The sequence below is a fragment of the Hyperolius riggenbachi genome, chromosome 11 (genome assembly GCF_040937935.1).
Source record: "Hyperolius riggenbachi isolate aHypRig1 chromosome 11, aHypRig1.pri, whole genome shotgun sequence".
Lineage (NCBI taxonomy): Eukaryota > Metazoa > Chordata > Amphibia > Anura > Hyperoliidae > Hyperolius > Hyperolius riggenbachi.
The window spans coordinates 209,003,520-209,031,208 of NC_090656.1; the positions used below are offsets into that span (position 1 = coordinate 209,003,520).

Consider the following 27,689-nt stretch of genomic DNA (forward strand, 5'->3'; position numbering starts at 1 on the left):
GCCCTCTGCAACTAACTATCCCTCTCCCTCAATACCACACCTACCTGCCCCCCCCCCCCACCCCTCTCTACAAATCCATGTGCCCTCTGTAACTAACTATCCCTCTCCCTCAATACTACACCTACCTGTCCTCCCTCCACCCCTCTCTGCAAATCCATGTGCCCTCTGTAACTAACTATCCCTCTCCCTCAATACTACACCTACCTGTCCTCCCTCCACCCCTCTCTGCAAATCCATGTGCCCTCTGTAACTAACTATCCCTCTCCCTCAATACTACACCTACCTGTCCTCCCTCCACCTTTCTCTGCAAATCCATGTGCCCTCTGCAACTAACTATCCCTCTCCCTCAATACTACACCTACCTGTCATCCCTGCACCCTTCTCTGCAAATCCATGTGCCCTCTGCAACTAACTATCCCTCTCCCTCAATACTACACCTACCTGTCCTCCCCCAACCCCTCTCTGCAAATCCATGTGCCCTCTGCAACTAACTATCCCTCTCCCTCAATACTACACCTACCTGTCCTCCCTCCACCCCTCTCTGCAAATCCATGTGCCCTCTGCAACTAACTATCCATCTCCCTCAATACTACACCTACCTGTCCTCCCTCCACCCCTCCCTCCACCCCTCTCTGCAAATCCATGTGCCCTCTGCAACTAACTATCCCTCTCCCTCAATACTACACCTACCTGTCCTCCCCCCACCCCTCTCTGCAAATCCATGTGCCCTCTGTAACTAACTATCCCTCTCCCTCAATACTACACCTACCTGTCCTCCCCCCACCCCTCTCTGCAAATCAATGTGCCCTCTGCAACTAACTATCCCTCTCCCTCAATACTACACCTACCTGTCCTCCCCCCACCCCTCTCTGCAAATCCATGTGCCCTCTGTAACTGACTATCCCTCTCCCTCAATACTACACCTACCTGTCCTCCCCCCACCCCTCTCTGCAAATTCATGTGCCCTCTGCAACTAACTATCCCTCTCCCTCAATACTACACCTACCTGTCCTCCCTCCACCCCTCTCTACATACCCATGTGCCCTCTGCAAGTAAGTATTCCTCTCCCTCAATACTACACCTATCTGTCCTCCCTCCACCCTTCTCTACAAATCCATGTGCCCTCTGCAACTAACTATCCCTCTCCCTCAATATTACACCTACCTGTCCTCCCTCCACCCCTCTCTGCAAATCCATGTGCCCTCTGTAACTAACTATCCCTCTCCCTCAATACTACACCTACATGTCCTCCCTCCACCCCTCTCTGCAAATGCATGTGCCCTCTGCAACTAACTATCCCTCTCCCTCAATACTACACCTACCTGTCCTCCCTCCACCCCTCTCTGCAAATCCATGTGCCCTCCGTAACTAACTATCCCTCTCCCTCAATACTACACCTACCTGTCCTCCCCCCACCCCTCTCTGCAAATCCATGTGCCCTCTGCAACTAACTATCCCTCTCCCTCAATATTACACCTACCTGTCCTCCCTCCACCCCTCTCTGCAAATCCATGTGCCCTCTGTAACTAACTATCCCTCTCCCTCAATACTACACCTACATGTCCTCCCTCCACCCCTCTCTGCAAATGCATGTGCCCTCTGCAACTAACTATCCCTCTCCCTCAATACTACACCTACCTGTCCTCCCTCCACCCCTCTCTGCAAATCCATGTGCCCTCCGTAACTAACTATCCCTCTCCCTCAATACTACACCTACCTGTCCTCCCCCCACCCCTCTCTGCAAATCCATGTGCCCTCTGTAACTAACTATCCCTCTCCCTCAATACTACACCTACTTGCCCTCCCCCCACCCCTCTCTGCAAATCCATGCGCCCTCTGCAACTAACTATCCCTCTCCCTTAATACTACACCTACCTGTCCTCCCTCCACCCCTCTCTGCAAATCCATGTGCCCTCTGCAACTAACTATCCCTCTCCCTCAATACTACACCTACCTGTCCTCCCTCCACCCTTCTCTGCAAATTCATGTGCCCTCTGCAACTAACTATCCCTCTCCCTCAATACTACACCTACCTGTCCTCCCTCCACCCCTCTCTACAAATCCATGTGCCCTCTGTAACTAACTATCCCTCTCCCTCAATACTACACCTACCTGTCCTCCCTCCCCCCCCCCCCCCCTCTCTACATACCCATGTGCCCTCTGCAACTAACTATCCCTCTCCCTCAATACTATACCTACCTGTCCTCCCTCCATCCCTCTCTACAAATCCATGTGCCCTCTGCAACTAACTATCCCTCTCCCTCAATACTACACCTACCTGTCCTCCCTCCACCCCTCTCTGCAAATCCATGTGCCCTCCGTAACTAACTATCCCTCTCCCTCACTACTACACCTACCTGTCCTCCCCCCACCCCTCTCTGCAAATCCATGTGCCCTCTGCAACTAACTATCCCTCTCCCTCAACACTACACCTACCTGTCCTCCTTCCACCCTTCTCTGCAAATCCATGTGCCCTCTGCAACTAACTATCCCTCTCTCTTAATACTACACCTACCTGTCCTCCCTCCACCCCTCTCTGCAAATCCATGTGCCCTCTGTAACTAACTATCCCTCTCCCTCAATACTACACCTACCTGTCCTCCCTCCACCCTTCTCTGCAAATCCATGTGCCCTCTGTAACTAACTATCCCTCTCCCTCAATACTACACCTACCTGTCCTCCCCCAACCCCTCTCTGCAAATCCATGTGCCCTCTGCAACTAACTATCCCTCTCCCTCAATATTACACCTATCTGTCCTCCCTCCACCCTTCTCTGCAAATCCACATGCCCTCTGCAACTAACTATCCCTCTCCCTCAATACTACACCTACCTGTCCTCCCTCCACCCCTCTCTGCAAATCAATGTGCCCTCTGCAAGTAACTATCCCTCTCCCTCAATACTACACCTACCTGTCCTCCCTCCACCCTTCTCTACAAATCCATGTGCCCTCTGCAACTAACTATCCCTCTCCCTCAATACTACACCTACCTGTCCTCCCTCCACCCCTCTCTGCAAATCAATGTGGCCTCTGTAACTAACTATCCCTCTCCCTCAATACTACACCTACCTGTCCTCCCCCCACCCCTCTCTGCAAATCAATGTGCCCTCTGCAAGTAACTATCCCTCTCCCTCAATACCACACCTACCTGTCCTCCCCCCACCCCTCTCTGCAAATCCATGTGCCCTCTGCAACTAACTATCCCTCTCTCCATACACCCCCCCAGTACTACACCTACCTGTCCTCTCTCCATACACCTCTCCACTCCTCCCCACCTACTTGTCCTCTCTCCATACACCTCTCCACTCCTCCCCAACTACCTGTCCTCTCTCCATAAACTCCTCCACTCCTTTCTACAAATCCATGTGCCCTCTGCAAGTAACTATCCCTTCTCCCTCAATACTACACCTACCTGTCCTCCCTCCATATACCTCTCCACTATAATACTACGTTTAGGCAGACAGTTTTTTTTTACGTGAACAAAGGACCACAATTGTGAAAAATTGTAACATCTAAAATGCATACATAGAAAATGTAATCATTTCTCCCAGAGTAAAATGCACTATTAATTACTTGTTTGCTATGTTGCTGTATCTAGGTAGTAAAAAGCTGACAGATCTGACAGATTTTAGACTAGTCCATCACCTCGTGGGGGATTCTCAGTATTGCCTTTATTCTTTACAAAAGCCCTCCCTGGAAAAGATTTATACAAAAATGTCAGCCAGCTTCCTAACTCATGTGCACACTAGTTTGGCAGTTAGAATGAGCAACTGCACTTCAGTCACTACTTTTATAAAGAAATAACTGAGAATCCCCCATGAGGAGATGAACTTGTCCAACACCTGACAGATATGTCAGATTTTCAGTATGTGCTGTAAATGACAACAACATTGGAGAAAGCTCATTTTTACTGCATTTTTCTCTGTGTGAATTGTACATTTTTATGTAAGCTTTTAAATGTTACATTTTTTTGTGATAGTTGTATTTTAGTGAACATTATTTTACACCAATTATGCATGTAAAGTTTTATTTAAAAAACACAATGATTTCGCAAAACTAAAACAAAAACTGCTTGCTCCTCCAGTATATTCAACTGCTACCTACTCACGCCAAGTCAGACTGAAACCCTCCCCTTAGTCACAAAAGCATGAATGAGAAAGTGTGGATAGGTGAGGAGAAAATGAGGATCTAAGAATTGTAAATAAACAGTATTTAAAATAAATAGGAACTGTAGTCAAAATAACATAATGAATAAAATTGTGTTTTTTTTACTACAATATCCATTTATAAATTAGTCAGTGTTTGTCCATTGTAAAGTCTTTCCTCTTCCTGATTTACTTTCAGAAACAGGCCCAGATTTACATCACAGGAGCCTATAGGCACAGATGTTCTGGCACCCTAGAATTCACTCTCCATGAAGGAGGCACACAGGGGGACTGAAGGAGGCACACAGGGGGACTGAAGGAGCCACACAGGGGGACTGAAGGAGGCACACAGGGGGACTGAAGGAGGCACACAGGGGGACTGAAGGAGGCACACAGGGGGACTGAAGGAGGCACAATGGGGGACAGAAGGAGGCACAAAGGGGGACAGAAGTAGGCACAAAGGGGCAGAAGGAGGCACAGGAAGTAGGGGGCACAAAGGGGAACAGAAGGATGCACAAAGGAGGACATAAGGAGGCACACGAGTGACAGAAGAAGGCAGAGGGGGATGTAAGGAGGCACAGGGAGACGGAAGGAGGCACAAATGGGCACAGAAGGGGGGACAGAGGAAGGTGCAGGGGACAGAGGTGGCACATGGGGACTGATGAGGCACAAAAGGAAACAGAAGGAGGCACATGAGGACAGAAGGAGGCAGAGTGGGACTGAAGAAGGAACAAAGGGGCAAAGGTAGCACAGGGGGACAAAGAAAGGCACAAGGGGACAGAAGGAGGCATAGGTGGCACAGGGGGACTGAAGGAGGCACATGGAGACAGAAGGAGGCACAAAGGGAGACATGAGGCATAAAGGGAGAAAGAAGGACAAACAGGGGGTCAGACATGGCACAAGGGACTGAAGGTGGCACAAGGAGACAGAAGGAGGCACAAATGGGGAAAAAGGAAATGCAAGGCACAGAGGGACACAGTAGCAGCTGCCTGCAACTTACACTAAACAAATGCAGCAGAAGCAAGTAATAGAACACCCATGGGGGAGTGACTTAGTCAGGGGTTGTGACTTAATCCAGGGGCGTGGCTTAATCCAACAACATGGCGCCCCCAGGACCAATGGCACTCCAGCCAATGGCCTGTACTGCCTATGCCTAGAGGCTCCCCTGGTTACGGTTCCTCTTTAATTCATAAAAAAGTTCTGTTTACATGTGCATGAAATGCTTCCAAACCCAAGGGGGGGGGGGGGGGGGGGGGAGCGGGGGGCTCTAGTGTATTTCAAGGCGACACTCCCTCCAACCCCCCCTCCTTCACCAAGGGGTGATCAGAGAACAGGGAGGGCTGAATGCTAGGACACAAAGGGATGGACACAACTCCCACAAGTCTAAAGTGTAGTTCAAAGTGTCCACCTGCAGAACATACAAGCCCCGGGGAGAAGACGTGGAGAGCAAGTCTTTGTTTTCCAGGAACGGGGGAGAGAATCATGACACGGCCAGATAATGGTTTATCTTCTGTCGGAAATTAAACAATAGTAAGAAATATGCGAAAGCTGCGCTTTATTACTTCTTCCACTTCGGTAAGAGGACCTGTGATATAAACAAATATTTCAAGGGTCTCCATGTAAGGGAAAGGAATCTGCAGGCACACGCCGCTTTCAAACAAGAAATACTATTTATTAAACACGACTTTAAGACGTGTGCTTAGATAATTCTGCACAGCACACAGATTGTCAGAGGAATTACTGGCCAAATCTTCTGTGCAGAGAGAGGCAGGAGACACTCGCAGCTCCTATCTTCTGCAGAGTGAGGCAAGAGGCACTCACAGCTCCGATCTTCTGCAGAGAGAGGCAGGAGGCACTCGCAGCTCCTATCTTCTGCAGAGTGAGGCAGGAGACACTCACATCTCCGATCTTCTGCAGAGTGAAGCAGGAGGCACTCACAGCTCTTATCTTCTGCAGAGAGAGGCAGGAGGCACTTACAGCTCCTATCTTCTGCAGAGAGAGGCAGGAGGCACGCACAGCTCCTATCTTCTGCAGAGTGCGGCAGGAGGCACTCACAGCTCTTATCTTCTGCAGAGTGAGGCAGGAGGCACTCACAGCTCTTATCTTCTGCAGAGTGAGGCAGGAGACACTCACATCTCCGATCTTCTGCAGAGTGAGGCAGGAGGCACTCACAGCTCTTATCTTCTGCAGAGTGAGGCAGGAGGCACTCACAGCTCTTATCTTCTGCAGAGTGAGGCAGGAGGCACTCACAGCTCTTATCTTCTGCAGAGTGAGGCAGGAGACACTCACATCTCCGATCTTCTGCAGAGTGAGGCAGGAGGCACTCACAGCTCCTATCTTCTGCAGAGTGAGGCAAGAGGCACTCACAGCTCCGATCTTCTGCAGAGTGAGGAAAGAGGCACTCACAGCTCCGATCTTCTGCAGAGAGAGGCAGGAGGCACTCACAGCTCTTATCTTCTGCAGAGTGAGGCAAGAGGCACTCACAGCTCCGATCTTCTGCAGAGAGAGGCAGGAGGCACTCACAGCTCCGATCTTCTGCAGAGAGAGGCAGGAGGCACTCACAGCGCCTATCTTCTGCAGAGAGAGGCAGGAGGCACTCACAGCTCCGATCTTCTGCAGAGAGAGGCAAGAGGCACTCACAGCTCCTATCTTCTGCAGGGAGAGGCAGGAGGCACTCACAGCTCCTATCTTCTGCAGAGAGAGAAAAGAGGCACTCACAGCCCTGATCTTCTGCAGAGGCAGGAGGCACTCACAGCTCCTATCTTCTGCAGAGAGAGGCAGGAGGCACTCACAGCTCCGATCTTCTGCAGAGAGAGGCAGGAGGCACTCACAGCTCCGATCTTCTGCAGAGGCAGGAGGCACTCACAGCTCCAATCTTCTGCAGGGAGAGGCAGGAGGCACTCACAGCTCATATCTTCTGAAGATAGAGGCAGGAGGCACTCACAGCTCATATCTTCTGCAGAGAGAGGCAGGAGGCACTCACAGCTCATATCTTCTGCAGGGAGATGCAGGAGGCACTCACAGCTCCTATCTTCTGCAGAGAGAGGCAGGAGGCACTCACAGCCCTGATCTTCTGCAGAGAGGCAGGAGGCACTCACAGCTCCTATCTTATGCAGAGAGAGGCAGGAGGCACTCACAGCTCCGATCTTCTGCAGAGAGAGGCAGGAGGCATTCACAGCTCCGATCTTCTGCAGAGAGAGGCAGGAGGCACTCACAGCTCTGATCTTCTGCAGAGGCAGGAGGCACTCACAGCTCTAATCTTCGGCAGGGAGAGGCAGGAGACACTCACAGCTCCTGTCTTCTGCAGGGAGAGGCAGGAGGCACTCACAGCTCATATCTTCTGCAGGGAGGCACTCACAGCTCCTATCTTCTGCAGAGTGAGGCAAGAGGCACTCACAGCTCCGATCTTCTGCAGAGAGAGGCAGGAGGCACTCACAGCTCCAATCTTCTGCAGAGAGAGGCAGGGGGCACTCACAGCTCCTATCTTCTGCAGGGAGAGGCAGGAGGCACTCACAGATCCTATCTTCTGCAGAGAGAGGCAGAAGGCACTCACAGCTCCGATCTTCTGCAGAGAGAGAAAGGAGGCACTCACAGCCCTGATCTTCTGCAGAGAGGCAGGAGGCACTCACGGCTCCTATCTAATGCAGAGAGAGGCAGGAGGCACTCACAGCTCCTATCGTCTGCAGAGAGAGACAGGAGGCAGCTCACAGCCCTGATCTTCTGCAGAGAGGCAGGAGGCACTCACAGCTCCTATCTTATGCAGAGAGAGGCAGGATGCACTCACAGCTCCTATCTTCTGCAGAGAGAGGCAGAAGGCACTCACAGCTCCGATCTTCTGCAGAGAGAGGCAGGAGGCACTCACAGCTCCGATCTTCTGCAGAGAGAGGCAGGAGGCACACACAGCTCCGATCTTCTGCAGAGGCAGGACAGGAGGCAGCTCACAGCTCCAATCTTCTGCAGAGAGAGGCAGGAGGCACTCACAGCTCATATCTTCTGCAAAGAGAGGCAGGAGGAACTCACAGCTCCCGTCTTCTGCAGAGAGAGGCAGGAGGCACTCACAGCTCATATCTTCTGCAGGGAGAGGCAGGAGGCACTCACAGCTCATATCTTCTGCAGGGAGAGGCAGGAGGCACTCACAGCTCATATCTTCTGCAGAGTGAGGCAGGAGGCACTCACAGCTCCTATCTTCTGCAGGGAGAGGCAGGAGGCAATCACAGCCCATATCTTCTGCAGAGAGAGGCAGGAGGCACTCGCAGCTCCTATCTTCTGCAGGGAGAGGCAGGAGGCACTCACAGCTCCTATCTTCTGCAGAGGCATGAGGCACTTACAGCTCCTATCTTCTGCGGAGAGAGGCATGCAGGAGGCACTCACAGCTCCTATCTTCTGCAGAGAGAGGCAAGAGGCAACTCACAGCTCCTATCTTCTGCAGAGAGAGGCAGGAGGCACTCACAGCTCCTATCTTCTGCAGAGAGAGGCAGGAGGCAATCACAGCCCATATCTTCTGCAGAGAGAGGCAGGAGGCACTCACAGCCCATATCTTCTGCAGAGAGAGGCAAGAGGCACTCACAGCTTCTATCTTCTGCAGAGAGAGGCAGGAGGCACTCACAGCTCCTATCTTCTGCAGGGAGAGGCAGGAGACACTCACAGCTCCTATCTTCTGCAGGGAGAGGCAGAAGGCACTCACAGCTCCTATCTTCTGCAGGGAGAGGCAGGAGGCACTCACAGCTCATATCTTCTGCAGAGTGAGGCAGGAGGCACTCACAGCTCCTATCTTCTGCAGGGAGAGGCAGGAGACACTCACAGCTCCTATCTTCTGCAGGGAGAGGCAGGAGGCACTCACAGCTCCTATCTTCTGCAGGGAGAGGCAGGAGGCACTCACAGCTCATATCTTCTGCAGAGAGAGGCAGGAGGCACTCACAGCTCCTATCTTCTGCAGGGAGAGGCAGGAGACACTCACAGCTCCTATCTTCTGCAGGGAGAGGCAGGAGGCACTCACAGCTCCTATCTTCTGCAGGGAGAGGCAAGAGGCACTCACAGCTCATATCTTCTGTACAGAGAGGCAGGAGGCACTCACAGCTCCTATCTTCTGCAGGGAGAGGCAGGAGGCACTCACAGCTCCCACCCTCAGACAATGTTTTATGCTACACTTTCATGTCAGGCTCTCACAGCAGTCCCAAGCATCTCACAAAGTGAAATCTCTGAATTCGGGCAGGCTGGTCAAACAGAACGCTGACAGTGTGACCCCTGCGCTCTCCCACCCCGGAGACCCCTTGTTAATAATCTCCTGACTATGTCAATAATACAATGTTTCCCCAGCATCCTCTCTGTGCAAATTGGAAACATGTCCGCAGCCTGGAATTCCATGTAGCGGAGCATGGAGCTGGTGTGTCATAATTCTAGCAGCATTTCTGTAGCGTGCTCACATCCTCCCCCCCATGTGCTTTTGTTATAAATCTGACAGAGATTGGTTAAAAGTTGAATAATGTGCTAAAAAAAAACCCTTCTACACATTCCTGACTCTCCTCTGATTGGCATTCGTTTGTAAATTGTAAAAAAAAAAATCAATAAATCTCAAAGCTTGTCAATACCATATAATAGCTCTGAGAAAGGTTTTCTGATTCATGCTTTAAAGGAAACCTGAAATGAGAAGTGTATGGAGGCTGCCGTATTTATTTTCTTTTAAACAATGCCAGTTGCCTGGCAGCCCAGTGGGTCTATTCGGCTGCAGTAGTGTCTGAATCACTACAGAAACAGTTCAGGGTCTATGGCTAAAGGTATTAGAGACAGAGGATCAGCAGGACAGCCAGTCAACTGGTATTGCTTAAAAGGAAATAAATATGGCAGCCTCCATATCCCTCTCGCTTCAGTTGTCCTTTAAATCTCTAAGTGTTGTACACAGACACAGGAAGTTGGTGCCTGAATTTGCCTACACCAGTGTACGTGAGAATGACTTTTGGTTCACCTGGGCTTTCAGTGTAAATGAAACAACGTATGGTATTAAAGATAAAGAAAATGAATGTACAGCTTCATGAAGCCCGTTGTGTAGGCTAGACTGCACTGGTATCTCTATAAATGACCTAAAGTATGGTGACCCCATTAAAAGACCACGAGGCTGCTAAGAGCTGCAATCACCTTGACATTCCAGTCACCTGGGTTAATATTTAAAGTGACTGAAGTTAAATAGTAAAGAGCTGAGAGGTATGAGAAGTCACTTTATTTTGTGTTATGTCTGCCCCCCCCCCCCCCCCGCCACCACTCTCCGGAGTCCCTGATTGACAAGGAAACAGCAAATCAAGAATTTACAGGGCTTCGTCCAATAAACAGATTGTTGTTTTTTCACATCACTGGGTGTATGCTTAGTAAAGCATGAGCGCCCCCTTCTGTCCTGATTTCACAATACTAAAAAGCCATAGTAAATAAAGTCTAACTACATTATATGATCCAAGCAAAATCGGTATGGCTGTCCGCTCAGAGGGAAATAAAAACCCAGATTAAGACTATAAAGAAAGTTTAATACATTTTTATCTGGGGAAAAAAAAACTTTTTATAGATACCTGGGGCTTCCCCCAGCCCCATATGCTCGGATCGCTCCCATGCCGCCGTCCTCCTCTGCCCGCAGTTCCGATACCGGGTCCCCGCACTTCCGTCAGTTGGAGCCAGTCTTTGCGTATCTCTCCAGCAGCCGCTGGAGAGTTACGTAGAGGGTGTACGTCTCCTGCATAGACTGGCCCGACTGGCTGAAGTGATGTGTCCCGGTATCAGAGCTGCGGGAAGACTGAGGACAGCAGCGTGGGAGCGATCTGCGCTGGAGGAAGCGCCAGGAATGTATTAAACTTTTTTTCCCCAGCTCTGAGTCTCTTTAAGCATTAAAAAAATTTAACATTACAAGCATACTAACCACTTCACCTTCCCTAAAAAATCCAGAGCAATTTCCACATTTCAGCACTGCTTCCATTCATTCAACAATAACTTTATCACTTCCTATCATACCTAAATGATCTATACATTGTTTTTTTTCTAACAGATTAGGCTTTTTTTGGCTGTTACTTTTTGCTAAGAATTGTTTTATTTTGTATGCATTTTAAAGGTAAAAAGAAAAAAATCATTATTTCTCAGATTTCAGCCATTATAGTTTTAAAATAAATCATGTTACTGAAGATAAAACCCACACATTTGATTTGCCCATTTCTCCTGGTTATTACATTTAAATTGTGTCCATAGTACAATGTATGGTAACAATATTTTACTTGGAAATAAAGTTTTTTTTTCCATTTTGTGTTTTTAGTTTTCTAATTGTACATTATCAATAATTACAAACTTTTATTTGTTAAAATAATATTAATACACCCTCATGGCATACATATTCAAAAAGCTCAGTCCCTAAGGTAACAATTTATGTTTTGTCTTGGGGAGGAGGCAGTAGGGGTTAATGAACATATTATAGGTATAGTAAATGTATTTTGTAATTTTTTTTGTCTCCACTTGATGTCCCCACACTCCTGTCTACTTAGAACACTTGGAACACTTGATAACAACATTCTAAGTTAGCAGGAAGGGACAGTTTGTTCTGTTTACAATTAATAATCACTGTTACTGGCTGGAACAGTGATCATTCATTATATACTTTGGTTGGCTTTGGGAACACATGTTCCCATTTCACCAATCTGTGCACCGCTGTGTGACATCGTGTGACATCGGCAGCCCACGCATGCCGTTCATAAAAACACAGAGACAAGTACTACGTCCCTGGGAATTAAAGTGAAGTTTTCAGGGATGAAGATACTCGTTACAGATACTAACTGGTTAATTTAGAAACATGAAATATTGCAACACTTCCATGTATTGCTGTTCTTCAAGTACCGCTTTCAAGATATAATCTGTGAACGGAAGAGAAGAGTCGTCTTCCTTGTAATGCAGATAGATGCCCTGGAGGTACCGTAATTGTAAAACACCTGATCTGCATGCTTGTTCAGGGTCTATGGTTAAAAGTATTAGAGGCAGAGCATCAGCAGGACAACCAGGCAATGTGCATTGTTTAAAAGGAAATAAATATGTCAGCCTCCATATGCCTCTCACTTCAAGTGGGCTTTAAAGTGCACCTGAAGGAAAATAAATTGCCTTAGGAGGGGGAAGCCTCTGGATCCTAGAGGGTCTTCCCCTGTCCTCCTCCACTGGCACATTCCAGCTCTGGGAACCCTGAAAAGCCGCTTGCCGATGGCTCCCGCATGAGAACTAGAATGGACACAGGTCCCGGCGGAAAAAGCCAAGCTGGATTGGGCCCCTGCTACTGTGCATGTGTGAGCTGTCTGCGCCTGCGCAGTAGAACTGATCCGATTGGGCTCTGCTCTTTTCCGTGGAGCCATGACGGGTCCATGCTACCGTGCAGGTGCAGTGCTGTAATACCCGCTTGCAATCGGCCTGGTGGAAAAAGAGGCAAGTATAGATTTTTTCTCCAAAATAAACTCACAGGTTTAAGAACACCTTTAGCCTTGAGGATAACAGCACTGGCTCCCCCGACTAGTGCCAACAAGCACAGGCGCAGCAGCACACAGCAATGTTTACCTTCAGGGATCCAGCGCAGACACAGTAGCGGACTTCCGATGGGCTCTGGCAGAAATAGCCAAGCCTGATCAGTTCCACTCTACAGCACAGTACAGCGGACCCAATGGGGCTCAGCTATGTCCACCGAAGCTCTATCGGAAAGCTTTTACTGCGCATGCGCTGGAGCCCAAAAGGTAAATATTACCGCGCGTGGAGTTCGGGGGTTGTCAGCACTGGATCCAGGAAGCTGAGGACAGGGGAAGGCTTATTAGGACCCAAAGGCTTCCCCCTCCCGAGGTAAGTACCCCCTAGGGGATGTTTTTTTCATTACAAATTCCCTTTAAAGCTGAATAGTGTTGCTATAGCTCACAGACCTGTCAAGGTAGATAAAGGTATATTTCCTTCTTGCTTGGACTTGGGCTTGAAGGACTCATTACTCCTAAAAGATGGACAAAAGCTAGACCTTCCATTATCTCAGAGGAAACAGTTTATTCGGCACTTTGCGGGATTCTTGTTTAATTATTCTGGCAATGTGTATAAACAGGCCGGACACATGGAAGTGATCATTTATCTGAACATGTGTGAGCGGCAGGAAACAAACTCTGATACTTTATCACTAAACTGCTACAAGATGAGCAGGAACAATACCGGCTCCGCTGACCCCTGAAATTGTATTCCGAGAGAACAGCGGCCACTTTGATGTGTGAGATGTGAGGAGAGATGTTCAGAAAGAAAGAGGGAGGGAGCAGCAGATTCCAGGCTGCGCACCCCACACACCATCTAATTTATTACCACCGCCAGGAGCCCCCACCCCAAAGCCTCTCCCACTCTCTGCTGCACATATGGGGAGCACTGTACACTCTATACATCTCTTCCTGTACGTACCCCAAAGTCTCCCCTCCTCTCTGCAGCACATATAGGGATCAATGTACACTCTATACACCTCTTCCTGTACTTACCCCAATGCCTCTCCCCTCTCTGCAGCACATATAGGGATCAATGTACACTCTATAAACCTCTTCCTGTACTTACCCCAATGCCTGTCCCCTCTCTGCAGCACATATGGGGAGCACTGTACACTCTATACACCTCTTCCTGTATTTACCCCAATGCCTCTCCCCTCTCTGCAGCACATATACGGAGCACTGTACACTCTATACACCTCTTCCTGTACTTACCCCAATGCCTCTGCCCTCTCTGCAGCACATATAGGGAGCACTGTACACTCTATACACCTCTTCCTGTACTTACCCCAATGCCTCTCCCCTCTTTGCAGCACATATACGGAGCACTGTACACTCTATACACCTCTTCCCGTACTTACCCCAATGCCTCTCCCCTCTCTGCAGCACATATACGGAGCACTGTACACTCTATACACCTCTTCCTGTATTTACCCCAATGCCTCTCCCCTCTCTGCAGCACATATACGGAGCACTGTACACTCTATACACCTCTTCCTGTACTTACCCCAATGCCTCTCCCCTCTCTGCAGCACATATACGGAGCACTGTACACTCTATACACCTCTTCCCGTACTTACCCCAATGCCTCTCCCCTCTCTGCAGCACTTATAGGGAGCACTGTACACTCTTTGGGGTGTGGTGGACCCACCTGGCATGTTTAAAAAACAATGCCTGACTCCTATTGTTATTTTCCACCACAGGCTGCATAACGTTTCTCCAACTCACCCCTCCCCCTCACCTCTCCATAGAGCAGAACATCCTAAAGGCTGTGCAGCATGTTTGTAAAGTAAAATCCTACATGAACTTAGAAGGATTATTTTGGACTGCCAGCACTGCTTGCTAGTGGAACAGGAGACAGAAGGATGCAGCATGAGTGGTGGGGAGGGACAGAGATCCTGTTAGAGGAATGTGGTGGTCTCAGGGGTCAGGATGGGCGTTGTGCAGGTGGAAGTGTGGGAGGCAGAGATGAGGTCTGCTGTGACACTGACATAGCATGTCTGTGAGGAGGGAAATGATTGTGTGATTCACACACAGAAATGTGTCAGGGGGAGGTTGTGATCGGAGAGAGATGATTTCTCATTCACTCAGCTACAAGCATGTAGATCACGTGATCAGTTTCCTATGACTGTATATTTTGAGGTTAGAGAGAGGTCAGCACTACAGCCAAGAAACACTCCAGGAGGAGGTCAGCAATGGCAGCCTCCATTTTTGTGTCCTGAGGTCGTTTGCCCTGGGGATCACCACAGCAGCCACTATGGGTCCCGTAGCTGAAAGGGGGCCTGTAAATGTGTGGCCAACAGCTATACAGTGGTCCACTGACTCAAAATATTGCAGCCAGAAGATCAGCATGGCAGCCTCCCTTTTCTTCCAACAAATCCACTTTAAAATGTAAAGGACAACTCAAGTGAGAGGTATATGGAGGCTGCCATATTGGTTTTCTTTTAAGTAATACCTGTTGCCTGGCAGACCTGCTGATCTATTTAGCTGCAGTAGTGTCTGAATCACACCAGAAACAAGCATGCAGATGATTTTGTCAGATCTGACAATAATGTCAGAAACACCTGATCTGCTGCATGCTTGTTCAGGGTCTATGGCTAAAAGTATTAGAGGCAGAGGATCAGCAGGATAGCCAGGCAACTGGTATTGCTTAAAAGGAAATAAATATTGCAGCCTCCATATACTACTCACTTCAGTTATTCTTTAAAAGGAAATAAATGTCAGCCCCCATTTGTCTTTCACCTTTGGTTCCCTTAAAGGACAACCAAGGCAACATGTAACATGATGAGATAGACATGTGTATGTACAGTGCCTAGCACACAAATAACTATGCTGTGTTTCTTTTTTTCTTTCTCTGTCTGAAAGAGTTAAATATCAGGTTAGCAATTGACAGTCTGGCCTGGGGCACACCAGAGGAGTTTTTCTGAGCGTTTTGAGTTTTTAAATCTGCTGCTAATGTTATCCTATGTGTCTGCGCACACTGGAGCAATGAGGTTTTGTAAAAAAACCCATAGCATTACATTGGGAAGAGCTTTTGAAACCTCTAAAAGCTCTTCCCAATGTAATGCTATTGTTTTTTTTTTTTTACAAAACCTCATTGCTCCAGTGTGCACAGACACATAGGATAACATTAGTAGCAGATTTAAAAACTCTCAGAAAAACTCCTCTGGTGTGCACCAGGCCTCTCTGTCCGGGTCAGACTATAGGGTAACCCTCACTGGTAAGTAATTACAGCCATAAAACACTTTCCTGTCAGAAAATGGCTTCTGAGGGAAGGAAAAAGATAAAAAGGGTCAATAATTCATAGATTTGAGCTCTGGCATACTTCAATGAAGGTGTCATTGAGCAGAGACAATGAAACAGTAAAAACTTAAAAACTAGATGTAAAGATAAAATAAAAATGTGGGATATCTAAAATTATTATTATTATTTTTTAGGAGAAGGAGGAAAGATACAATTGTTTTTCTCATCAGTTTATTTTTACCTCGGATGTCCTTTACCAAAAAAAAAAAAAGCATTCTCACTACCAGCACTAGAGGGCAGCAGAGCACCAAGCATTATCTGCACCGTGTACAGTACCCATTTACAGTATTGGTGATGTTTATACAAAAATCAACTCCTGCAGAGTTTAAATTGTTACCAAGCATACTGTATACAGAGAGTAGTTAAAAAGTTTTAAAATCGGGCTCTGACAGTACATGCAGTCCTGTGGTCTCTCCCTACTTTTCATGTGATCTTTTGTTTCCAAGCAACTCCCTGCTCCTGTTGCATTGTGTAATGACTGGTACACACCATGCAATTTCCTGTCAGATAGAGAGGTCGATTTGAGTACTGCCGACTGGTCCGATCTGATTCCCGATCATTTTTCTGATTGATTTTGTATAGACATTATCGGAAAATCGATCAGAAAAAGTGATCGTAATTCAGATCGGGCCTGTCTGAAATAATCGATTTGACTCGTCTATCTAACGGGAAATTGCATGGTGTATACCAGGCATAAGGCCTGGTACACACCATGCAATTTTACAGCAGATTGACAGTCAAACTGATTATTTCTGACAGGTCCAATCTGATTTAAGATCGTTTTTCTTATTGATTTGTATAGAAGTGATCAGAAAATCGATCATAAGAACGATCGGATATCAGATAGGACCTGTGGGAATTAATCAATTCGACTGTCAATTTGACAGAAAATTGCATCATGTGTACCGGACATAAGGCTCAGGGCCTGGCCGAGGCAAGAGAGGCTCCAGCCTCAGGGCGCAGTGTAGGAAGGGGCACACAACTCACTCAGCTGTCATTCCCCTATTGTGTATGAAGCAGACAGATATAAGCCAAGGGGATATGGCAGTGACTACAAGCCAGATAACTAGAGATTAATGTGTTGGGAGGTTGTGGGCCCTGTGGCACCTCTTAGTCTAATAGCAATCAGTGTGTGACGGCTGGGGTGGGAGGGATGGAGGGGCGCACTTTGGTGTCTCAGCCTTGGGTGCTGGAAGACCTTGTCCCGGCTGTGATAAGGTTGGTACACACTACGCAATTTTAACTTCAGATCTTATTTCGGATGGAGAAAATGTGGAGCTACTAGCATGTAATAATGTAATTATGAGACCTCCAGGCTGAAGTCCGATATTCGGTGTTAGCGGTAGGCTACGTCTCAGACTTCACAACAGACTGATAAGAGCAGGTGAGGCAAATAATCTCTGCGCTATGTATATATTTATGGGCTCAGCCTCGTAGACATGTCATGGCGATAATGTCACACAGCGGAGGTGGAGAGGAGCGCAGTCTGTAACCCAACACGGTGGAGGCGAGCGGCGGACACACAACATAGGGGGGTAAACCCTCAACAAGACAGGACAGTTGTTAATATCCCACATCACAAGCAGCCCTGACCTAAGAACCTGCTGTTAACTCCTTCCGCAGGTCACATGAAGAGTTTGTTCCACAGTTTTATGTTAGGTTTAAAAATTGAAATGACACGTGAGGTGACATGTGACATGATGAGATAGACATGTGTATGTACAGTGCCAAGCACACAAATAACTATGCTGTGTTCCTTTTTTATTTCTCTGCCTGAAAAAGTTAAACATCAGGTATGAAAGTAACAGCTTCTGCCCGAGTCGGGACTGGGTCAGACTATAGCATAACCCTCACTGATAAGTAATTACAGCCATCAAACATTGGGAGCAGGAAATAGATAAAAAGGGTCAATAATTCATAGATTTGAGCTCCGACATACTTCAATAAAAGTGTCATTGAGCAGAGACAATGAAACTTAAAACCTAGATTTAAATATAAAGTAATAATGTGGGATATCTAAAAAAGTCACTTTTAGGAGACTGAGGATAGATACAATTGTTTTTCTCATTAGTTAATTTTCACCTCGGAAGTCCTTTAAAAAAGTAGATTTCTTGTTTTGTCTGTCCTGGTCAGAAAGCAAGATTATGTGAACTGTTGACCTTTTTTTATCTATCTGAGAGGAAAGTATTTTATGGCTGTAATTCCTTATCAGTGAGGGATGCTACTGGGGTAATGACTAGAGAAAAACTGTCAGTTGCATAGCTGAATATTAACTATTTGAGGCAGAGAAAAAAGAGAAGCAACACAGCATATTTATTTGTGTGCTGTTCACTGTACGTACACATTTATCTCATGTCACTTAAAGAGACTCTGAAGCGAGAATAAATCTCGCTTCAGAGCTCATACTTAGCAGGGGCATGTGTGCCCCTGCTAAAACGCCGCTATCCCGCGGCTTAACGGGGGTCCCTTCACCCCCAAACCCACCCCCGCAATAGTTGGTCGCAAGTTGGTTGTGAAATTTCTTCTTCCTGGAGGCAGGGCTAACGGCTGCAGCCCTGCCTCCAGTCGCGTCTATCAGACGCGCATCGCCGCCTCTTCCCCGCCCCTCTCAGTGAAGGAAGACAGAGGGGCGGGGGAGAGGCGGAGATACGCGTCTGACAGACGCGCGTGGGGCAGGGCTGCGGCGGTTAGCCCTGCCCCAACCAGGAAGCGCTCCCCCGCTGCACCGAGGGGATTTGGGGGATCAGGGACCCGCGTTAAGCCGCGGGATAGCGGCGTTTAAGCAGGGGAACACATGCCCCTGCTAACTATGAGGTCTGAAGCGAGATTTATTCTCGCTTCAGACTCTCTTTAAGCTTCCCTTTAAAGGTAAAAATAAACTGATGAGAAAAACAATTGTAACTATCCTCATTCTCCTAAAAATGACTTTTTTAGATATCCCATAGTTTTATTTTATATTTAAATCTAATTTTTAAGTTTTTACTGTTGCATTGTCTTTGCTCAATGACACCTTCATTGAAGTATGCCAGAGCTCAAATCTATGAATTATTGATGCTTTTTATCTCTTTCCTGCTCTCAGAAGCCATTTACTGACAGCAAAGTGTTTTATGGCTGTAATTACTTATCAGTGAGGGTTAAGCTATAGTCTGACCCAGTCCGACTCGGACAGAAACTGTCACTTGCATACCTGATGTTTAACTCTTTGAGGCAGAGAAAGAAAAAAGGAGCACAGCCTAGTTATTTATGTGCTTAGCACTGTACATACACATGTCTATCTCATCATGTCATCTCAGTTGTCTTTTAACTTGGGCAAAGGGTCCAAATACCCAGTTTTGCCCCTATGGAAGACCGCCAATCTACCACCACTACTGCGGGCCCCCACCCTGTCCAATTTAAAGTGAGATCTTATGCCCAATGATATTGATAATTCAGATCAAGGGGCCATGTTAGGGCATCGATCTCCAGTAGATTGGATTAGTGTATGGGCATCTTAAGCAAGCCGGAATATTTGCCATTAAACCTTGCAAATATGTATATTTGTATATATAATATGTAGAGCTGAACTGAATGGACTGCATATTTCTTTTAACAAAAGTTTATTTCCCATTAACTATAACTGAGAAAAAGAAGAATGCAGAGAAGACACAGGTAAGCAATGACTGGACAGGTAGGCACTGAATCTCCCCCCATTGTGAGTCACATCACGTACCTTTCTCGGTGACAGCGGCGGGAGGCGGGTTCACTGGCTTAGCTTTGTCATAGTTATTGAAGCTCTGGCTGCGTCTGTTCCCGGTGGCTGGGCCCCGCGTTTTGGCCTCGCTGCCTGCAGCAGATGTCCTTGTACTGGGAGCCGGGAGCCTGTGAACGAGGACAAGGAGTCAGAGGAGGGGTCCTGTGTGCAGAATACACGTCCGCACACTGCGGGACATCACTCTATCCCTGGGAGGAAAACTTCCAGCAAAGACAAATATTATTACTTTCATTTTATGTCATCATCAAAGAAAACCAGTACTGGTGACCATCACTAGCTGCGTACAGAGAGGCTACCTCTGCCCCTCAAACATGCACATGTGAGTTCAGTACGATTCATTTTGGCACCTGCACTGCACTTTACGCTGATAGTTTCAGTTTGGTCTGCCCGTTAATGGGGTACCACCACCCCAAAGCCTCAGATTTACATCCCCCGCCCTAACCTTCCTATGTACAGTAAGTGGTATGAAACTTACAATTTCACCTCTGCTTTACAAGATTAAACACAGCATGCAACTGGTAAAAAAGGAATTATAAAGTCACTGGAAGGGTTCATAACGCAAAGCTCCACTTCACTTGCAAACTTATTGAGGTCAGATTGTCTTATAATTATTTGCAGAGCAGACAAAGCAGAGAGTGTTCTGCCTACCCCTAGATACAGGGGGAGTGTCTCTGCTTTGTGTTACAAATACCACATTACAATGCCTAATTTGTCCTGGCAACAGCAATGTTATCAGTTAGGTTTAGCAAAATGGAACTTTGAGTTAAGAACCTTCCAGTGACTTTATACCGGGTTTCTATTAGTTTTATGCTTTGCTTAATATTTGTGGAGATGACATTTTGAGTTTCATAGCACTTTAACCAGTTTGTATAGAAATGATCGCCCAGTTTACAGCCTCTAATCTCGGCAAGGGAGGAGATTTTAACAGCCTGGCTCCATTTGCTCCCCCTACAATTGTGCTTCTGTCACTATTAAACTCACCTACCTAATTCCATTGGCTCCTGACCCTGTGATGAGAGCCAATCACAGTAACCACAAAATATTTAAAAAAAAGCAAAAAAAGGCTCTGGGCCAGATCCTGCCCTCCAAAATAGGATAATATTTAACACTTCCTGATACCTAACCCTAGCCTCCTAACCTTAACCTACAAAGCTGCCTTCCATTGACCTAATGTCCCAACACTAATCCTTCTAATGTATACCTAACCCTGACCAAACCCTTCTAAACAGTAGGCTAGATCAGGGATGGGCAAACTTGGCCCTCCAGCTGTTACGGAACTACGAGTCCCACAATGCATTGCAGGAGTCTGACAGCCACAGTCATGACTCATAAAGGCAAATGCATTGTGGGACTTGTAGTCGGAGGCAAAATAACTGAAAGTTGGTTTATTTACAGGGTTCACTAATGCTCTATATAAGCAGCCTCTTCTCTCCATGTTCCTGCAGAACAGGAACCAACAACCCACCACAGTATAGATAATCTTATGCATTAAACAATAATGACAGTGCCATTTACAGGTCAGATGTAGGAACACCACAGAAGTGTTTGTAAACAGTGGGCACTCCCTCCTCTACAAAGTAACAAAATCAGTAATCCAGCATAGTTAAATAATTGATCTGACAATTTTGAGATGGTATCACATGTCATAAAATATCCTTTGATGGGCTTGCCTATATTGTACGTCTATATCTACCTGATCCCTCATAAGTTGGCTTTTTACTAAATGTAACAAGGCCAGCTATGTGAGTCCACCCCTGTAAGTGAGATCCCTGATCTTTTCTATAAATGTATCTTCTCACTTTGAACCTTCCCTGGCTCTCCTATATTATACGTTGTGTTTTATACCTATATATCTATAGGTATCCAGCTCAGTGTGGAGAAAATTGTCCCCCCCTGGGGCCTCAGCTCTTGTCATGTCAGAAGCTGAACACAAATCAATCCACAAGTTACAGTTGAGGGCTGTGTGTTCTCAGTTACATGACACGGGGTGATGATCTTAGCGTGTTCTGTTTGATGCCGGGGAATCTCACGCCTAACGCTGATTTGTGTTCGTTAAATTTAGCCTGGGGGGAAGAAAAGAGACCAAACCTTGTTTTCCACTCGTTTTTAAATGTGTGGCAATAGCAAATTTGAAGGCTGGCTGGAGAAAACATCTGTTTCGTAGGGCCTGGCCAGGCTGTAAAGTCTAATAACGGGCTTTGATCTGAAGTAAGCTAAGAGAAATGAGGACCAACATGTCCAACGCTAAACCAACACATTTAGTAGTAATCTTACTATTGCCAAGAGGCAACCTGGATGGACCAAAGCCTTATCTATGACTAACGAGTTAGTGCTCATCACCGTATCACCAATGAGGAACATCTGAAGGAGCCTTCAGACATCAGATGGAGGCCTCAAGAACTAGCTGTCTATAGACCACTCATGACAACAGGTGTACAAATGTTGCTTCACTGGCCCATCCTTGAGCTGGACATCCATTGGTCAAGCCTTTATAAGAACTCTTTCATTATCCTTCAGATATCTAATGAAAATCGTTAGGAGCCTATCACACCACACAGTCATATAGTGGCCAGTGCTAAACCATTCATTAGTGGTGAAGATACGCCTAAGTACTGATGTAAAAACAGGAGAGAAATTCTATGGACACTAAGTCCACGTGCGGTATTATTGAGCAACGGGACTCATATTGTGTGTACACACCCTAAGGCTATGTACTCATTTTCCCGACCCAAACGAGTGTGCGTGATAGAAATCAAAAGCGTGAACAGGTGTCACCCGATGTTACAATTTAGCGGGATGGAGTGCCCACACCTGACATATTTTCTTACAACAGGAACTCCCTGCAGTGGGCGCCACCTGCTCTCCCTCCCCACCCTTTCCACAGAACAGAACACAATGACTGCCTGGGTGCTAAGCAGAATGTCTATGAAGTTTTATATTTAACGAGAATTTTATTAATACTTAAAAATAAAACACTCATTTGTAAATGTATATATTTAGAACTGTAATTTGTAAAAAAAAAGTATTTTTTTAAGTCTTTTCTAAACAGGATTTTATCGGTGCATCTATCACATAGATATGTTAAATATGAAACAAATTGCTCCAAATTCAACAATGCGACTTTGAGAAACATGAGGTTTCCCCTGGCTGCTTGTATAATGTGTACACTGTACACCATCTGTAATGTCTCTGCATCCCCGTGTTAACAGATTTAGTCATCCTTTACAAAAGTATATAGTCTTGTTATTAACTCCATCAAAGGAGCTCACAATCATATCCCTAGTATAAGCATATATGGGCCAAATTTTAGGGGGAGGACTATTAGCTTATCTGTCTGTTTTTGGGGGTGTGGGAAGGAACCGGAATCCTGGAAGAAAACCCATGCGGATACGGAGAGAACATACTAACTCCGTACAGTTAGTGCCCTGGCTGGGATTAGAAACAGGGACCCAGCACTGTAAACCTACAGAGCTATCCACTATGCTAAAAATACACTTACCCTTTAAACCGAACTCTTGCACAGCACGCAATGAAAAGTCTTTACTCCACATATAGTTGCTGAAGAAATTCACTGTTCTATGTTCTGTATTTGTTTATGCAGATTATATTTCTAATTCCACTCGTTTGACAAAGAGGCAGGGCTATCTATGTTTCTGTATAGTAAGTATATCATAAAACTACAGCACAGCAAGCATGTTTAATTGAAGGGAAAAAAACTTGTAAAAATTGTATAAAAAACTTCTATTTATAAAATAAATATTACAGTTAACATTTAATAAGATTATATATATTAATAGTGTAATTCAAAAACAAATGAAAGCAATGCACGGCAAAAGGTTAAATTAAGTCCAGCAATGGTCTGATGAGTGTGTTAGTGTGTGTGTGTTACGCTGATGAGTGTGTTATTGTGTGCACAGAGTACACAGCACCCTGTCCATCATTGGACACTGACCGCGAGCATTTTCTCTGTCCCAGAGAGAAGCGCAGAAACTTGACCTCTCTCGGCTCTTTGGAGGAAGAGCTGCACAGCGGGATGGAATATAGAGGAGGAAAAATAGCAGCAATCAGTGTGATAGATCGCCCAGCCTGCAGCAATCTGCACGATCCTTTCAACAGCCCCAGACACCCGGCTCACAAGCACTTGCCCAAGGAGAATATCCTCAATAGCATTATTAAAGGGGCACAAAGGGCGTTTGCCAAGGCCGACCAGCAGGGAGGGGCTGCGAGAGGATAGCATGTAACACGAGAAGCTCTCATTAGGAAGAAAAGCAGTTTATATCTCCTCTAGTCCTGCTGTGGAAACAGCCCTGTTCAAAAGAGTACCTGTAATAGAGTTGTTTAATACATCTTAAAGGAAACCGGTAACGAAAAAAAAAAGTTAGATACTTACCTTAGTAGAGGGAGCCTGTAGATGGTCCGAGATCCATCTTGGAGCCCCCGGGCATGTGCAATAGCCGCAACTACAGCAACAACATAGAGGACCAAGAAGACACAGAGGCAGAGATGGATTAAGCTGTAATAAGGCCCTAGGCAAGGTAGTAAATTTGGGGCCCCCTTGTGGTCTTTTTGGTAAGCTGAAGTGAAGAGAGGTCAGAGAAGGTGGCAGCTGGGCCCCTTGAAACCCACTAAGCTCCAGGCACCTGCCTAGGGTGCCTGATGGTGTGCTTTAAAGTGAACCTGTGTCCGACTGTTTGTGGAGTTATAAGTAGAGCCCGCCTCTTCCTCCCTCACTTAGTTGTTCCCTCTGGCCAGCTGACCCAACTCTAGTCATGTGATGATAGGTTTGCCGAGTACCGACCTTGTAATGGTTGACCAGTGGGAGGTACTTAGTGATGGTGTAAGTGGTTCTGCAATGTAAAATTTTCATTGATCATTCAGGCCCACCAACAGAGGGGAAAATGAGAAGTAATCCCTTTAGACTAAAATAATCATTCCGAATTTCAGGTCGACAGAACGATCGTTGATCTTCGACACTAACTGCACCCAATCTGATCAATCGTACGATCGCTTATTCAGGAGATTAATGGGCACCTTTAAATAATATTAATAATTCAATAATATCAATGCTCTGACCAATACCATCTATCTATACAGACTGTTGTTTTAAAGGACAACTATAGTGAGAGGGAGGATGACATATTTATTTCCTTTTAAGCAATACCAGTTGCCTGGCAGCCCTGCTGATCCTCTGCCTCTAATCAGTGGCGTAGCTAAGGAGCTGTGGGCCCAGATGCAAGTTTTACAATGGGGCACCCCAAGCACTCTATACATAACAATTTATACGGCGCACCAAAATCTGCCAATGGCAACTACAGAGTCAGAGGTGCAAGAAGGGGATGGGGAACAGTTTGTTAATAATTACCACTATTCAAAGTATCTACAGAAGTCATTAATATGAGCATTGGACTAATAGAGAGCTAATTCTGTAGTTAAGGGAGGGCCCTTCGGGGCCCCTCTTGCCCAAGGGCCCCGATGCGGTCGCTACCTCTGCACCCCCTATTGCTACGCCCCTGCCTCTAATACGATTAGCCGTAGCCCCTGAACAAGCAAGCAGCAGATCCAGTGTTTTTGATATCATTGTCATGCTTGTTTCTGGTAGATCCATATAGATCAGCAGGACTGCCAGGCAACTGGTATTGTTTAAAAGGAAATAAATATGGCAGCCTCCATATCCTTCTCACTTCAGTTGTCCTTAAATGTTAAAGCGGATCCGAGATGAAAAATTAAACTATAACAAGTAACTTGTCTACATATCTTATCTAAAGTTTAGCTAGTTTACACAACATATTTAGCTACAAACAGCTTCAACATTTTATGATTATTTATTCCTGTGATACAATGAAGGCAGCCATATTCTGTTTGTCACATTGTCACAGGCTGAGGGCTGTAGATGCCTGTGTGTAAATTCAGTCCCCTCTCCTCCTCCCTCCTCCCCTCTACCTCTGATATCTCTGGCTAGTAACCTCCTCCTCCTCCTGCCCAGACTTAGCTCCCATAAGCCCTTGCTACAGTGCCAAGGCACAAAAGGAGCTGTGGGCGAGGCTTGTTTAGTTTATAGGGAATTAGAGTATTAAAACAAAACAAAAAAAGTATTTGGCTTGAGGAATGCCCTATAAACTATATGAAAGGAACACAATTATGCAATGAGTAAAAGTTTATCTCGGATCCACTTTAAGGGCCATTTTCCACTGGGTGCCATATCAGACGTGACACATGTGCTGCTGTGAAACCACAGCCGAATCGCTTTTGTCACGCTATCCACGGCTATATTATTTTTGGCCGCACGTGATTCAACTGCATGATTTCAATAGGTTGCGATTCCACATCTGAAATTGTGTGCAGTAAACAGCAACGATTCGCGGCCAGTGGAAATAGGACCTCACTCTCTTATTTTTTCTGTCAGGGCACAGAAATGTCTGACGGGACACAAGTCCCAGACGCTCCAGCAGAGTTTAGCTGATAAGGATATGTTTGTGTCTTCCGTGCAGCATAAGTTCATGTTTGCAGGAGATTTTCCCTTGGAGGACATGAAAAGAAGTGGTTTTGTATTACAGGCCCTATTTTGCTCGGGGTAATCAGCTAATTGCACAATTTTTCACCGCTACAAAGGACAGCATTCTGTGTGATGTCATGGGAACCTGCCCGGGCGACCAGTCAGCGGGGTCACGTCCAATCCACGGCCTGCGCGCCTCTGATCTAATCTCTGTCTGTCAAGGTACACTGTGATTTATAGATCTGATCTCCTAAAGGCTTCATCTTCCGGGATCGAAGTCCAATGACCAATCAGACTCAGTTCACAGACAGGTTATTTATAACATCAGTGACGAGGCCGACGTCTGCGGTCAGCGGTTTTATAAATAGTGCAGCTCCTGTAGCAGCATGTGATCGATCTGATCAGGTGATCGTTTGTAATGCTGTGAATATACAGTAACATTCTGGCGCTCGATTCCGCGCCCAAACGTTTTTTCCCACTCGATTCTGCGGGCGATTCTATTATCTGCCGCTCATTTTTCTTATCTTCTTCCATTGTCCCCCGTTCAGAATTGAGCGCGGAAACAATCGGGCGGGAGATCGGACGTGTCGGAAATTATCTCTCGAGCCATCTAAATTGCTCAGAACCGTGTATTCCCAGCATTAGGCTCCAATCACTTTTTGCTTTAAGGACAACTACCATGAAAAAATGTAAAATGTTAAATACATGCATATAAAATGTACTGTAGACTTCTCCCAGAGTAAAAAAGCAATATAAATTACTTTTTTCCTACATTGCTGGCACAGTAGTTAGTGAAAAGCTGACAGATCTGACAGGTTTTGGACTATTTTATCTCTTCATGGGGGATTCTTGGGTATATCTTTAATTACAAAAGCACCTACTGAACTGCAGTTGGTCAGTCCAGCTGAAAATATTATGTGAAAAAAATAGTGTGAAAACTAGTAGTGAAAATATCTTTGGCCCGGTTCACATTAGCGTTCGCTATCCGGATTTTCCGGATCTGATCCGGACCGCATACTGTACAAATGGAATGTACGATCCGCATAGCAATGTAAAGTCTATGCGGACGTTCACACGTGTCCGTTCCGTACAGTACGGAGCCGGATCGGATCCAGACTCTTTTCCAACATGCACTATTTTTTGGGTCTGGATCTCCGGCCCACGCATCCTGACCGGAGCCTGACAGCACCATCAGGCACACAGAAACCAATGGGGAATGGAAGGCACAGAACACACTGCCTACAAACACCTGACATTCTACCCCACTTCCTATGCGTATGCAAGCGGCCATTTCAGATGGGGACACATGGGCCAAGCATGTCTGGAGTGGAGCAGCAGTGACAGACGTGCTGGAGCGGTTTGGCAGAATGTCGGAGGTGGAGGTGAGGCCTACAGCGGAGGAACCTGATTCTACACGTGCACCAGGTGCACCTTCTGCTGACCCCAACATTTTTTTTTTAAATTTCGCTATTTTTTGCCCACGGATCCGGATGG

General features: G+C 46.5%; 1 protein-coding gene across 9 annotated transcripts in view; it reads right to left on the reverse strand.

Moving 5' to 3' along the window:
• NAV2 (neuron navigator 2) overlaps window positions 1–27,689 on the reverse strand; it is a 629,613-nt gene that overhangs the window by 153,429 nt on the left and 448,495 nt on the right. For 8 of the 9 annotated variants that reach the window (XM_068260211.1, XM_068260213.1, XM_068260209.1 and 5 more), the window contains one exon: window positions 19,661–19,809. In XM_068260211.1, coding sequence (XP_068116312.1) covers window positions 19,661–19,809 — 149 coding nt within the window. Of the gene's footprint in view, window positions 1–19,660; window positions 19,810–23,654; window positions 23,724–27,689 lie in introns of all 9 variants that reach the window. The other variant, XM_068260217.1, reaches the window with a different exon arrangement.